We start from the raw sequence: 16,859 nt of genomic DNA on the forward strand, positions 1-16,859 counted from the left end.
ATTGTTGCATCATATAAGCATTCTCATTTCTCACTTGAGTGTTCATCGAAAAGTTGTTTTAACGACCCCCTTTCCACATTTATAGTCATAATATATGGCTACGACGATAAGTATAATCATTTTAAGCATAGACTTTTGAGAAAAAAATTCTGCGTAATCAATACCGTGAGTTTGATTGAACATTTTGCCACCAGTCGTGCGTTGAAAGCATGTGCATTAACATTCTGCATACTGCATATAGATGTTCATAGTTTTTTGCCACTTGTCAGATTCTAAATCCAATACAAATATATCTATAAATTTATTATGCGGGTCAGCAGTCCAACCACTAACCGTCCGGTTCAAATAGACTCAACCTGGTTATGTAGCCGGCCCGGTTCTGAAAACATGTGTAAATGACTATGAAGTTTCCATATACTTCGCAAAAGTTGTTCAATGAATACAGTGGCAATCCATGGTTTATAATCATGGCATGCATGACTACAATAAATACATAATTCAAATACCAATAATAATATTTTGTACTTTTCATTTTTACTCTACAGAAAGTTGGGCATGCATGTAGATACACCAAACCCGTTCTCGATCCACCTTTCGGTGTATAGATACGCTAGAAGTTGATACAATAATATATCCTTCAGTGTGCATCATTTCCATGGATGTCATTCATTACCCGTGTGTTTACTGAGGTTACTCCAAAGAATGTAGATCTATGCAAATTATCTTTGTATATGATATGGAGTATAGTGAAATTAGCTTGAGTCGTGAGCTATCAGAAACTCGATTACATATGGATACAACTGTTCTGGTGCCTGCAATTTTAAGGTAGTTAAAGACATCACGGGTCGGGCCTAAATTTAGAAGTACTGTTCTGAGAAGGAAAGAAAGGTCTGATCTAGGTCACTGTTAAATAATGTGATGTGAGAAAGTTAGGCCTGGCAAACTGGGCAAGTCACAAGTGAGAACGGGTTCTAAGCAAAATGAATTTGGGTCAATACGAGCTGTATATAAAACGTATCAATTTAATTTTGTAGGGGTCAAAACGGGTTTGGCCAAAACGGAATCGGGTTAAAAGAAGTCATTTAGAAAAAAAAGTACCCATTTGGAACTTTTTAAGTTACATTGTATAAACGTTGGTATATTTTGGCCCGATGACTAATTTAAGGCAACCCAATTTGACCTGTTGACTAATTTAAGGTAACCCAATTTAACTAGTTGACTAATTTACGGTGACCCATTTTGACCCGTTGACTAATTTAAGGCGACCCAAATGAACCCATACATAACTAATTTTTGCTCAAATAAACTAATTTTTGCCCAAATTAACCCATTATTTGAGCAATGGGTCGTGATCGCCACCTATAAAAAAGTTAATTCAAGTTGAATTTTATAACGGGTAAAATGTTGAAAAAATATAGCTAAAAAGAACATATGTTGACCATGTTTAGAAATTGGTACAATATGAGTGCTTACTTGTTACCACCTCTTAATATATAGCTAATTTTGACTCGTTTAAGCCCTTTAACCCATGTGACCCGCAAATTTTGAACAAAAAAATATTATTCCAAAACGGATGACTTGAATCAACCTATTAAGAAGTAAACGGGTCTGAATTGGCATATTTAACAAGTGCTACGAGAAGGAAAGGATAACAAATGACATACCAAACGACCTCCGACAAGATCATAATGAGCATAGTGAGGCCCATCTGGCTCACCAAAAACTTTGTACACGGCTAGATGTTTAGGAACTAATTTGATTGTTTCTGTTTCATTAGTCCAATTGACCCAAGTTAACAAAAACTGAAAACAAAAAAATAAATGTTTTAAGTTTATTTGTAATAGAAAGTAATATGATGTACCATATACAGCTTCAGGTGGACAAATGAGATCAAGGTCACCAGCAATGGCTAAGACCGGAACATCAATTTTGTTGATATAATTTTTGTAAAAGAAAGTTCCACTTCTGTCACGTAATCCGCCTTCTTGAAAAGCAGTTGTTAACTGCAAAAGCAGCTTTGCAGGCACCGTACCTGCTCATTGGTCAAACAATAAAAATGGATTGTGCTAATATTTAACGGGCCAAGTAGACAGATTCAAAGATATTTAAGGAACTCACAGAAGTTGTTCATGACAAACTTCTCCATGAGTTCAGGATGCATCATATCCTGTGCAGTAATGAGACGGTTTAACCACGACATAACGTAAGGAGGACGAGAAGCCAGAGGGTAAGCTGCTGCCAGCAATGCACCTAACGGGACAGCTGGCACATTCAACGCCTGGGCCGGATCTGCCTGTAAATCACAAACACAACTTCTAAAGTTTTGAGGCTTTGTATCAAAACATTTAAAAAGTTAGAGGGCTTTATGAATATTTGTGTGCATTTACCAGAGGTGTTAGTAATTTCAGTGATGATTTTGAAGTAGTGTAATCAAGTGAAGCTCCCAAAGTAACGATTGCAGCCAACCGGGATTCTCTTTGCTCATAAGCTTGTAAAAATAAAAATAACCAAATTTCAGTACACAAATATTTTGAACATGCTTCGTTTTTCTCTTTTAACATTTTAAATATAATGTTTTATAAGATTCTGAATACACCATTTTAACATGCTTATTTTCATCTACGTTTCCGTATAACTTTTTTCAACACAGACCCAAGTACAACCCTTATAAGCTGTGCTATTACTTTCACATTATAATTACCTATTTACCTTTACACATTTTGTTTTTCCTTTATACTTCCTCCGTCCCATTAAAAGTGTCCACATTTCCTTTTTTATTTGTCCCATTACAAATGTCCACTTTCAAAGTTTATTAGCCAATTTCCAAGTTTACCCTTAAACACACACAACTAACATTAATAAACAATATTTATGGACCCAATTTCCAAGGGCATTATTGTCATTTGGTAAGCAAAAAAGACAATAATTTAATCTACCTTAAACTTTGTGTTTTTCAAACTAAGACACTTTGACCGGGACGGAGGGAGTAACATTTTAAAATATATTGTTTTACAAAATTTCATTTGCAGCGTTATGACATGCTTATGTTTATATATGTTTCGATATTAACTTCTAAACAAATCTGACCAGGGTCAAATATAATATATTTAATCTTCTTTCCACTACACCATAATGTTTTTTCAAATTCCGAAAATACCATTGCGGCACACTTACCTACGTTTTAAAATAAACTTAATTTAAAACCAAGCTACAGCAACACACAGGGTGTGTATACTAGATGGTTCTCGATTAACAACTCTAATAAATAACAATTTTTTTCATATCATACCATTCCGAGAAAGCATGGAGTATAGTAATATACCACCCATAGAATGACCAATTGCAAGCAACTTGTCATCTTTCGGGTTGCATTGTCTTCGTATGTATTCCATCTGTTTTATAGAATAAAGCACTAGTTAATTAAGAAGAAATATAACTGATTTAAAAATAATAAAAAAATAATATAATTAAGTTGTGACAACACTAGTTATTTAAGAAAAAATATAACTGATTTAAAAATAAAAAAGTTAACATAATTGAGTTGTGACAATACCGCAGCAGGCACGTCCTCTTCCAGATAGTGGTCAAAGTCCCAGTTGTATTTACCAAGCAGGTCAACTTGAGTTTGGAGATTTCCAACTGTGGAAGAAAACCGATCAAGCAGATCAGTGAACGATGGAGACACTGATCTTTGACTTTCTTCCATGATATCCACAAGCCTTTGACTTAAATCTCTTATTTGTGTAGCTAAAGTTGAATTCTGTAAGGCTTCTGGTGAACCTGAAAGTTATACATAAACATGTTGTGACTTGTGAGTTTCAACATAATTATAACACTTTCATTGCAACATAATTACAAACAATTACTTATGACCTTCCTTGATCAGGTTTGACAATCGCTCAGAAAAACGCTTAAAAGTTTCTGTAAATGTTGTCAATAACTGTGACTGATCAGATTCAAGTTCAGCCGCCTCTTTCTTTTCTTCAGCAGATGAAACTTTACTTTGTGCAGGAGAATCAGAAGTTACAGTTTGTGGATTTATGGAAATTGTGTCCATCCGTTCAGAAGGAAGGTTGACTGGCTGTTTGACTTCTTTGGATGCCACCTCAGCACTTAATCCAGCTCCTCGAAACTCAAGTATCCATGTATCAAATCCATGGCTTGACATGTGGCGTGCAAATGAAGACTGCAAAATTAAAATAAATGTCTAATAACCAACATGTCATATTAAATAGAAACTAAAAGCTTGTTAAGGATGCATCGATATATTCCTTCCTTTTTTATATTTCTCGTCTTTTCCATCAGGAATCTATACAACAAAACAATACTATACTAGAATAGCTATTAAACGAGAATCCCTATATTAGGCTATCAGAATTATTAACATGTGTACAATATCTCTAACACTATACATTGAATGGGATTTGGGAGGTGATATGTAGACGACAGTCCTTTGTGAATGATTGTTATGCTATAGCATGTAGTTCTTGTGTGCAAATCACCTCCCTAACTAATTTATCATAATCAATCAGATGTATTTTTAAGAAATTATCAAAACAAACTCAGCTTTCGACCCAAACAACCCGCTTTACGTAAACATATGTGAGGCAAATGATACCAACAATTCGTACTACTTCAACACAAGCACAAACGTAATCATGTACCGACCTCTACCCCTAGCACCACAACTGAGACCTATATCCATATTCCTACAACCAAGACAAGACTTCTTCAGCTACAACGAATCCCTAGATATTATCTCATCTAGAAAGCTTGGATTCTAAGATTGAACGTTTACTCGAGTTTAGAAATGAACAACAAATCGATATCAAATTTGCTTTTCTTGATTAAGACTTATCTCATTTACCACCTGAAGATCGTGCTATATTCGAGCAAGAGAATAACGAAACCCATGCCAAATATCATGCCCACAAGTAATTTTTTTAATAGTATCTTTCCTCTTTTTTTAATTTCCAGTTCCTGCGTTTTTTGTTTTTGTTTTTTTATTTCAAGTATCATTTGTTTTTTCTTCTTATTTTCAAGTACCCATTTTATTCCTATGTACTTCAACTTTAGCTTTACTAAAATTTTCAAGTATTTTATTATGTGGTTTCATTATTTAAATTATTATAATTATTGAATAATAAAATATCAAGTAAATAAAAAATGATTTGAGTAATAATTGCAAATAGTTAAAACCACTACACTTCATTTAAAAGGGGCTTTAGACTATGTGTAGTGGTTTTACCTAAGTCCATGCGTAATGGGCATTATATGGGTGGATAAAGCCCCTACACCATCCCCGGGGCATTATGGGACGTTATATGGGCATGAGCATTTTTACAATAAAGCCCATATGTGTCTTAAAGTGTAATGATTGAAAGGGCATTATTCATTACGCATGCTTTTGACTAAAAAAGTTGATGACGACGTGGTGGAAAATGCCCCTTAAGGCATTAACCATTACTCATGGCCACCTAGGTGCCATGTAGGAAAAACTGAATTCACTATAGCCCCTTTCAGATCAAGTGTAGTGGTTTTAACTAATTGCAATTATTATTCATTTTTTTTTATTTACTTAATATCTTATTATTCAATAAACATAAGAATATAAATAATAAAACCACATAATAAAATACTGGAACATTTTTTATAAAATAAAAGTTACATGCACATAGGAATAAAAAAAATACTTGTAGTAAGAAGAAAAAACAAATGATACTTAAAAAAACTTAGGAACTTGAAATTAAAAAAAAAAGATACTATTAGAAAAACTACTTGTTGGCATTATATTTGGCACGGATTTCGTTCTTCCTTTGCTCGAATGTAGCAGAATCTTCGGGTGGTAAATGAGATAAGATAAGTCTTTATCGAGAAAAGAAAAATCAAGGTCAAATTGTTGTTCGTTTCTAAACTCAAGTACACGGTCGATTTTAGAATCCAAGCTTTCCACGTGAGATATAATCTCGGGATTCTTTGTAGTCTAAAAGAAGTTGGGTCTTGGTTGTGAGGTTACGGGTATAGGTCTCAGTTGTGGGGCTAGGGATGAAAGTTGGTCTAAGATTTCGTTCGTGCTTGCGTTGAAGTAGTAAGGGTTGTTGGGATCATTCACGCCATGCATGTTTACGTAAAGCGGGTTGCTTGGGTCGAAAACGTTCATCGCATGGATGTTTTGGTTGTTGGGGTTCAAAATTGCAAGAGATGTAGAGAATATAGAGTTAAGTATTTTTGGTGTGGTGAAAATGGTTAAAATTATTGGTTTATATTATGTGAAAATTATAATTTTTTTTAACTTTTAAATTTCCGAAAACAAGTCTAACGGATAGAAGATTTTGGAATTCAATTTGTTCATTTCTTTGTATTTTGAATTAAAAAAAAATACCCAAGGGATTGTTTTGGCCATGATTTCTTTGGAATTCAAAATTATAATTTACCTTTTGTAAGCCACCAGCGCCTGCCAAGGGCATGGCGGACAAATGCTCTAGCAATGATTTGGCAGCCCATTATTGCACCACTACGTCTAGTCTTAGTGAATTCAATTTTTGCCTACATGGCACCTATGTGGCATTTCAACTAAAAAATTGGTTAAAATCACTACACAGTCTAAATGCGAAAATATAGCCAATATAATGAAGCTGAATACCAAGTCTTGTGTGAGTTCACTGAAATATGGGTCAATGCCTAACAATGTTACAGGACTTCAGAAAACCCTAACTTAATCAACATACTAGCAGTAATCCTTACCTAAAATAAAACTTAAACTTACCTACTAATATAGCAAATAAAAGACAATTAATACTTACCTATAAAGCTAAAAAGAAAAATAAGGGTATCACTATGATGATTAAAGGTTAAAAAGACAGTGCAGTGATTATTAGTGATGTAAAGTGTGAAAGTAGGATGGAGAAGAAGAAGAAAAAATACAATACCCCAGGAGCAAGATCATATCCAATCGCATTTGTTCCAACTCCGCTTAAAAGCAATAATGGATGATTCCTTGAAGGTGCCTACACAATGCATAATTTGAATTGATCTCTAATCCCATAATCATTAATCATGCGCAGCCAATTAATAAATCACCAGAAATAAACATTATTCAAGAATACCTGCGGAGGAGGCTTATAACGCCAGAGAGCGAGGCGCCAGTCGGAATTATGGATGGAAACGTAATGAAGCTCATCGGCGGTACAGATCGGAGGCTTATCGGAGACTGCGTGAATCGGTCTCAGGCGTGACGGCGTACGGATGGAAAGAGGTGGTGGTTCGTAGTGGCGATTGGGTTTCAAATAGCAGTAGGTGGCTGCTATTTGAATGGCGGATCGGAGATCCGACTGAAGTATGAACATCTTTCTTTTCTTTGTGGAATTATTATTATTATTCTTTATTAAAGGTCCATTCATCAATGTTGAAGAAACCAACCTTCTTCTTCCATACCTGTCTATTTTCTTTCACAATTACATTTGTTGATACATGATTAGATGATGATGCATCCAGATGTTATTATTATTCTTTTCTTATTTCAAAAAATAATAATTTTAATGCTACTCAATTTTTATTATTTTTAAAACAAAATAATTTTATGATCCCCAATCGGAGCGAGTGTTCAACGAATAAAATTTCGAATATTCGGTTTAGTCGAATTTTTAAGATGAAATTCGAATTCGAACAAATTGCAAATTTTGATTTGATTTTGTTTGAATTCAAAATTTCATTCAAAAATGAAATTTGAATGGATTAGATTTAATTTTGGGTAAAAAAACCTATTTTAATTTCAATTTCAAAACCATCACAAATTTGAGCATTTTAACACCATAATACATATCTATACCATATATCAAGAGAATCTCAATGATGTTATGAACTATTATTTATTAGTGTGACTCTTCACATGCTTAACCACCATCTATTCATTATCCATGTATTAATGTATAAGTCCTTATAAATAGATGTTTTCTATACATTGTGATATAACGACTTATTATAACTCGGTGTATTGTGTAATTTTATGCTATACCTTTTATATTGAATATGCTATAATTACTTGTGTAGAGTAACTAAAAGCTTAAAGTTGTTAATCTCATAAATGATATACAATTTGATAATAGCAAAACATTTACTACTTTTTGGAATAAAGTAATGTAAAGAAATGACACCCCATGTGTCGTACTCCTTATATATCATTATAAAGTTACACATAAAACTGAAAGAATTTGCAATAAAAATACATGACCATGATTCTATCACAATGCTTTTCAATTGATGTTGTGTGATGAGAAGATTATTTATGTGAAAAAACATTATTGTTAAATGAGAAACAAAAACATTTGAAATAACCACAGCATGAAAGTCGTGTGGTTGTTATCCATTCCGTGAAGTGAATAAGATGATGAGATTATTTGAAGTTAATGATGCTCATGATAATGATGAGATTAATAATGGTAATAATGTGATGATTATACTATGATAGTTATAAAGGTCATGATCATGGTAAATGAGAAAATCCTAATGACCATCGCGTTGATAATGATATCAACCATGTTAATTGTAAAATTGACCACAAGAAGTGGCACACCAAGGGATACGAGAATAAAATCAGGAAACGTGTTTTAACATGAATGTTTGAAATAATAATATAGTATTCCCTCGTATTATTTGTCGTGTATTAAACAAATACGAGTGAAACTCAAGCATATATGATCATAAGCCGGAAATTTTTGGATCATGATTGTTTAATATATTGGTTTTACCGGTTGGACCATTCCGAGTCATTGATGATGTGAAAATATTGAAGAACCAGAAAATTCTTCATGATAATTAAACATACAACGTGTGCTCTCAATGGGAAGTTAATTCTTAACCAACTAATTTGGGTGTAAATCTCTAATATACTATGGAAATGACAAATGGATACGTGTATCCCGACATGATGCCATTTAGTGTTTTAAAATCGATGCATCGTCTAAATGGTTATCAAATTCACAGCCTGAAGTTTGCATGACTTATGACTTAGCTGATAGCAAGCACATTATTCTAGACTATTTTGATAAATGCGATGATCTTAATTCCCGTTTTAGTAATGATTATTGGAATAAGTGTTAATTTACATGTGACGAGTATTTTTACAAAAATTGTTTTTGCCGAAGACGATGAACAAACGTCTACGATTGATTGAAAATCCAATAATCATGAGAGCAGAAGTTCATATTTGTATGTTGGAACATGTGTTTTTACACGATACAATATTAATTCACATCAAGCCAATAAGTTATAATACTCCTCCCCATTACAATTAGTTTCGGTATGGAACCAAATACATCCCATATATAGTTGTTTGAAAGTGCGGTATATATTGCAAATATTCCATCATAATGCAAAAATATGGGACCTCAAAGAAGGTTGGGATTATATGTTACATAGACATGAATAAACATTGATCAGTAATTTCTTAGCCATTAAAGACGAGATTCGCTTAATAACTCAAATGATTGATGTTTTATTTCAAGCAAATCAATATTATCAACATGAGGGGGAGATAAAAGGCAGTTGGAGAATGAAAAATAAAAAGATTGGAATGGATTATCATTATGTTATATTGATCCTCAAACTAAAAAGTGTGAACCGAAAGTTCCAATGATAATTCATTCAAAAAGGTATATGAGTTAGTTACTTGACGCATTCACTAACCTAAATAAAGTTATTAACCAAGTCATATATACCAACTGCCAGTGCTCCAATTAAGATTAGAGTCCAAGAAGGACAACCATACACTGGTAATGAGTGTACGGCACGCCTAAAGCGTGTTAGACTATTCGGTACAAGAATAAAAATCCTTGAAAATGGAGCAAGTAATGAAGATGGTCAAATCGAGATATAATGAAAGATTCTCTGTAAGAGATGATAGACATGATGGTTCTAGAATAGAACCTCAGGTACCTGAAAATAAAAGAGATCTAAAAAAAATCGACGTTGTTGATAATTTTGTATAGCGTTTGAAATAATGAAAACGTTGAGGATCAAGAACTAAGTTCTGCCGATAAATGAGATATTAAAATGATTGGCCAAAATGAACAGATGCAAATAATGCAGAACTGAATTCTCTCATAAATCTGCTAGTTTTTGGACATGTGGTCCATACAACTAATTTTTGTAATATATATTAGAAATAAAAGAGTCTTTCATGCGAAAGCGTGATAAGAAAAATAAAATTATGCAAGGTAAGGCATAATTAATGGCACAACGATGAAAAGATATATATTTTCTAGTGGTGGATGCAACATAATTTAATCTGGTAATACGATAGAGAAATGATATGCATCTGATAAATATTATGATAATGAAATTTATTCTTGAAGGATTTAAATTGCCAAAATCATATATAATAAGTTCTCGAGAACGATATGATTGTATTATATACATTTGGATCCGAGTGCATATTATTCTTATATACATTGATGGATGGAATATATATGGAACTCCTGGTGAGTTTCCTAACACGATTTATTGGTTAAAAATAGACATCTTAATGATGTAATTATTGTGCGTTAATAAGAATATGGTGATATTGAATAAATTATGACAAGAATGGTACAATATGGAATGATATTAAAATACTTGTTGATGACATCTTTAAATATAACATAGTAAAGAATATGCTAACCAGATGAAGCTTATGTCATGTGCCAAATTCTTGAAGAGTAAATTTGTATACATGATTGGTTAACATGGAAGGAAGTCCATGATGGATTGCAAAACCTTTTGAGTCATATATTGTATACATGATTGGTTACATAGAAGGAAGTTCATGACAAATTATACGTGCAGGAAGAATTTAAGCTAAAAGCTCAAGAAATATATTATATGAAATTAGCAAGTTCTATACGCGAACTATAAAAGCCGAGTTTGAAATGATATAATCAACTCGGTGACTATCTCTTGGAAAAGAGATATGAATATGATATATTTGATTCATGTATGGAATATTTTAATATTAAATCAATAATATAATGTTGATGGTTGCATTGTACCTTATAAAGAGATGGTATGCGTGTAGAGCATTTCTATAATGATATTTTTATAAATCAAACTTCATATATAAAATGTTGGAGCATTTTAATATGGATGAAATACTATAGTTTATTGCAATTGGTGCAATATTTCTTGCTAGTTATACATAACTAGATATATTATTTATTTATATTTCTTGATAAGATATAACTTGTTTCAAGTGAAGAGGCTTCAAAATGAGCTAAACATAAATATTTTGATACATTCATGGTATGAAAGATATGAGTTTATATTTACTAACCCGTAAAAAAAATGTTTGGTTAGTTATGTCGATGCAGGGAATGTAATACAGCAAAGTCATAGATGTTGTGGTACTTATTTACAAGATGAGACACTACAAGTCACTTATTTATATGATGTTAGTCATATACGAAGATTTCTAAGTGTAAACTACAAGATCAAGCGGCGGATTGTTAACTATAATAGTCTCAAACAAACTTTCCAAGAAGATCAAAACTCATAACTTACGAATGTATAAATGAGGGGGAGTATCCAAATAAGGAAATGTACATTATATGATCAAGCGGTGGACTTAAACAAACTTTCCTAGAAGATTGGAACCCGTCACTTAAAGGATGTATAAATGAGGGGGAGTATTATACGCGTTGCACTCTTTTTCCCTTAGCTATGGTTTTGTCCCAATGGGTTTTCCTAGCAAGGTTTTTAATGAGGCAACATTACCAAGCGTATTCCATTATGTGGATAGTCAAGGGGGAGTGTTATGAACCATTATTTATTAGTGTGACTCTCCACATGCTTAACCACCATCTATTCATTATCCATGTATTAATGTATAAGTCCTTATAAATAAAGGCATCTTGTATTTGGTTATATACATCAATAAGAAACAATATCTTTCTCTTTATCATATCTATATGTGAATGATCATGTATGGATCTTGCTAATAGGTTGTTGTTTTACAACAAATGACCATTTAAATTTTAAGAGGTCCAAATATTTTTACTTCAATTATTGCATGTCTTAAAGAGGTTAAGTGAAAGTTAAGAGGGTATTATGATATTTTATTTAATAGCCTCACACGACTCTTTTAAATGTTAAATTATAAATGCAATTTCTACCCATCAACTATACACAACTTTTGTAAATTTTAATAACTATTACCTTCCACCCCCTTAAGTTTACCCATATATTCCTTAATTTTATTTTATTTTTGTTTTTCTTTTATATCTTTGAATATATTAAGTTTTAAAAAATTTCGAACATACCGCTATGAAGTGCTTATTTTTGTCTACGTTTCGATATAAGTTTTGTTGAATTTCAAGATACGGATAATAAGGTACAAGTCATAGTTGCATCAACGTACAAGTCTTTTAAATATATATTTTTAGTAGTTTTTTTTTCTCTTGAATAAGTTATCAAAATACATAGGTTTCCTCCATTTTAGCTATAATTTAACCAATCCTAGCTTTCGTGCGATATTGTGGTCCTTATATTTTGTATTCTAACATTACTGAAACAAATTAAATTCCTTATAAATGTTTTACTAAATATTAAATATGTGTTTTATATACTTTTAATTTTATAAAATCAAAATAAATTTTACCTAAATTTTGACCGGCAAATATGACCCAAATGAAAATTTCATATCGTGTGCATAGCATTAATAATTTAAACCTCATTAGATATAGATCTGATTAAATGTACTCAAGTTTTATAGATATCATAATAATCAAGACGAACTCGAGTTTAAGGTTTCAGCTTTAATTTCGAGCTAAGTTGAGCCAACTCGGTATTAATTTCGAGTCGAGGTCGAGCAAGCCTTGACTCGGCTAGGTTTAACTCGCTAACAACCTTTAAGTGTTGTTCACCGTTACATCACGCGAGCACATGACTTGTAAGTGTATAAAGCAAATAAATTATTTAAAGTTGTAACATCTTAAATATTCATAGTGGTAATGTCCAATCGCATAAATGAATAACCAAAATGATAGAAGTTACAATTTTTAGCCATTAGAACTTAAGAGACTTCTGTAATTTATATTCTTATAAATATGTATATTTATAACAAAAATAAAATATATAATTTGAATTTAAAGTTATAAATTCGTATTCGATTCAAATTTAATTACTAAATCGAATTCAAATGATTAAAAATCAAATTCGAACCTTCAAAATTGAATGCGAGTCAAATAGAATTTCGAGTTACTTCAGTCCAATTCGAATACTGAACACCCTTATACTTGACACGTGTTGAATATGTTATAATGAAATTTAAATAGAAATCCTAAGTCATTATAACTCATGTAAGAGCATTCACATCTTATCCCCATCCTCAATCCCATAATTTTACTAACAGTAAATTGTGGTTTCAGCCACTGTGATTTTTCTCAAGTAGCTCATCCGATCCAAAATGTAAGCTTTTTGTGAATTAATCACTGACATGTGAAATAGGTTGTAGCTTTAACTTCTTATCCAACTTTTGCTACTTACTCTATAACTTGGTATTGGTACAAGCCCTAGAAACATAACCAAGTCAAAAAGAGCTAAAACCCCAATTTTTTATAACTTTCTTATTAGTTTAGTCTATGAAATGATTAAACAATGACCAAATGGTCATGATAACCTAAAAAGAACTGACGAGCCAAAAACCAAACAACTAATCTATAAGATCAATTTTTGTTCACAAGAAAGAATAAAGTGTTTATAATAATAATATGTGGCTCCCATATTAATAACTGATAACTAAAAATACTATTGATGAAATTAAATAAAAACAAATAAGTGTTGCCTCTGGCTAGATTGTCACTTAGGCCTAATGGCAGTTAACTAGGCCTAGTTATGATAAATAAGGCCTAACGACGATCAACTAGGCTCAATGACTGTCAATTAGGCCCAATGATGGTCAATCAGGCCCAATGATGTTCAATTAAGCCCAAATGACAGTAAATTAGACCCAATGAGGGTCAAGTAGGCCCAATTACGGTTTGTCAGACCCAATGATGTTCAATTAGGCCCCACAGTAGTCAGTTAGGCCTAATGATGGTTAGTTAGGCCCAATGACGACCAATTAGGTTCAATGGTGGTCAATAACGTTCAGTAACAACCACTTATGCGTAATGATGGTTAACTAGGCCCAATGACGACCCCTTAGGTAAAATGATGGGTGGTTAAGCCAAGTCAAGTCACATTCTTAATATTGCATAATAAAAATCTTCTGGCTATTCAAAGATGCTCGGTCGTGTTTTGAGTGGACTCATATGGTTACACATGAGTACTTTTAGACTTGGGGACTTGCATGAGAATTAATATGAACTAATAAGCGATAAACACGAGTATTTAAAAATTACATGTATTTTGAATTATTCTACCATTAATGCATGTACTGAACATGTTGTGACACATGAGTTATTATAAAACTAGCACAATGTTCAAAATATAATCAGCTTTATAATCAAAGTTGCAGCTTCTGGTACTCCCAATATAACTCGAACCCGACATATTACCATCCCTACTTACCTACCGCTAGAGCAATTGTTATTTTACATCGCAATACGCGCACCACAACCTACACATAATATCACTAGGATTTGATACAAAACAACTATATTATACTAGAGCCTACTTGTGAATAACATAATTGGTACTTGAACCAAAATGCTAAACTGTTAATTGTTGATGATGAAGGTCGGAGCCTGATTAAATCAATTGTTATGAGCAATGGCGTGTTGATGATGAAGGTCGGACCTTGAAAACATGCGAACACACACAAAAACATATCTTGGGAAATATATACATAACAAGGAAAAAATAAATAAAAGAATACAAAAAACATGTACATATTTAGTTTACCTTATGCGGTGTCTTATAATATAATTTGGCACGGGATCAAAGCTGGTTGTGGAACAAGATCAAAAGACTCAAACGTAAGCCTCTTGTAGGTTTATACACACGGTTCATGACCGTATTATCAACACCTGAAAACGAGCTTACTTCATAATAACTAGCTTAGTGCCCTAGTTTACTTGACACTTGATCAATGGCGAGTAAGGATAACCTTCATTACGTTGACCAAATAGCATATTGTAACATCCCGGCCTCTCGTACCACCAATATTGTCTGCTCTGCCCACGAAGAGCTCACGGATTTGTTTTTGGTTGCCCAGATAGAGACTTCCCAAAACGCGTTGGTGATGTTAAGTGGCAGTATATTACTTATGAACCAAGGATCTCTCTTGTCCACGGCCAATGTGGGATAGCCTTAGAGTGGGACGATGTTGTGTTTGCCAAGGGTGTTACACATATGACTTTCGTTATCCTCGTAATATTCTGAAAGATCAACTAATCTTCTAGGATTGATCTCTTCTAGAATCTTATCAAGCTTATGAGCACCTGGACTAAGATTTGTTTTTTTTTTGTTTTTGTTTTCAGTGGATCAATTATGACTAATCTTTGATAGGTTGCATATGCATTTTTCAAACCAAAATGCATGTAAGTATAACATGAATACCGTGTCTTCTTGATCTGAGGGTTCCTTTTGGATTATGTTGGAATCCCGAAGAAGCATCCATGAAGGTTAACATTTCATGCCCTGCAGTTTCATCCACCATCGAGTCTATATGTGGCAAGATTTGTTCAGGTCAGTGCAATCAACACAAACTATCCACTTGCCATTCTTTATCTATATTGGCACCACATGAGCTAGCCATCTTGGGAACTTTAATTCCATTATCATTCTAGAATTCAGCAGTCTTTCTACTTCCTCTTGGATAATGGCATTCCTTTCCGGTGTGAACTTCCTTCTCTTTTGCTGGATAGGCCTCAAACTTTTGTCCAAACCTAACTTGAGAGTAACAAAATTTTTAGAATTATCTTTCATATCCTAGTGCTTCCATAAGAAGGTGGAGATTATGCTTATGAGGAACTTGACCAACTGATCTTCAATATCTTCGGGAACCCTGGTTCATATCAACACTTTGATGTCAGAATCCTGATAATTTAGTTGTACTTCTTTGACTTCCTGTTCAGCTGCTTCCTAGACATCAAGTGTATGTTCTTTGATTGTTATCCCTGGGTTTGATTCGTTGCTGGTTTCATTGACGAGGCATAATAGTCTTTAGCTTCTTGCTAATCACCTTAGATCTAAACAATCCCCCAATGTGTCGACATCTTGATGCACCAGTGATAGGTCTAGGGGACAACTTTCATATCGTGGATTCAGGGTATGCCTATGATAATGTTAAAAGAGGTTAATGCATTAATAACACAAAACTTATGGATTGAGTTTACCCCCCCCCCCCCTCAACATAAACATGAATTTTATCCCACCAAGACTGAAGGTTTCGTTACAATCTCGGATTCCAGAATGTTTATCCTCTTCCGGGTTTCCAGTTGGATGATATTCACTAATCTTCCATTGTCCACTATGAACCTGCTTACAAAACAATTAGCAAAATAAAGGGTTATAAGCAAACCATCGTGATAAGGATCCTGAATGTTGTCCCTGTCTTCGTCATCGAATGAGACTCCAGATTCTTTCGGCAATGTCATCGTCTTGGTCGGTTCTTATGGGTTTTTTGCTTTGGCCTTCCTCTTAGCCACTGAGTAGGATGTACCGAATATATCCGAGCATCCTGAGATAACGTTCACGGTCCGAGCACCTGGAGGTGGAGATTTCGCCCTTTTAGGATCCTTCTCAGGATCTCGATTTCTGTTCTTCCTAGTGTTCCTTTAAGTGATCCTTTCTAAGTAAACAGCTAATCTCCTTTCTTTGAGTGATACAATCTTTCGTTATATGACCAAAATCTTCGAGAAAAGCGCACCACTTGGATTTATCTT

The 16,859-nt window shown here is 33.3% G+C and overlaps 1 protein-coding gene across 1 annotated transcript; it reads right to left on the reverse strand.

The window, feature by feature from the left end:
- Positions 1 to 341: 341 nt before the first annotated feature.
- Positions 342 to 7,429, reverse strand: LOC143601419 (uncharacterized). Its single transcript, XM_077078833.1, has 10 exons — positions 7,107 to 7,429; positions 6,930 to 7,007; positions 3,874 to 4,186; positions 3,554 to 3,780; positions 3,290 to 3,392; positions 2,388 to 2,488; positions 2,119 to 2,293; positions 1,862 to 2,032; positions 1,665 to 1,765; positions 342 to 812 (listed from the first exon to the last, which is right to left on the reverse strand). Exons 1-10 carry the CDS (start codon positions 7,398 to 7,400, stop codon positions 753 to 755), a joined length of 1,623 nt encoding a protein of 540 aa, XP_076934948.1. The 5' UTR covers positions 7,401 to 7,429; the 3' UTR covers positions 342 to 752.
- Between the last annotated feature and the right edge of the window lie 9,430 nt (positions 7,430 to 16,859).

This window comes from Bidens hawaiensis, unplaced genomic scaffold (genome assembly GCF_021521415.1).
Source record: "Bidens hawaiensis isolate Kalapana, Puna unplaced genomic scaffold, B.hawaiensis_p1.1 tig00056223_1, whole genome shotgun sequence".
NCBI lineage: Eukaryota > Viridiplantae > Streptophyta > Magnoliopsida > Asterales > Asteraceae > Bidens > Bidens hawaiensis.

Excerpts from the sequence above, each read along its gene's own strand:
- LOC143601419 (XM_077078833.1), bottom strand. The coding sequence starts at position 7,400 with ATGAATGGACCTTTAATAAAGAATAATAATAATAATTCCACAAAGAAA. Across the intron at positions 2,294-2,387 it reads TGAAATTACTAACACCTCTG|GCAGATCCGGCCCAGGCGTT; the intron begins GTAAATGCACAC and ends TGTGATTTACAG. Across the intron at positions 1,766-1,861 it reads TCCACCTGAAGCTGTATATG|AAACAATCAAATTAGTTCCT; the intron begins GTACATCATATT and ends CTAATGAAACAG.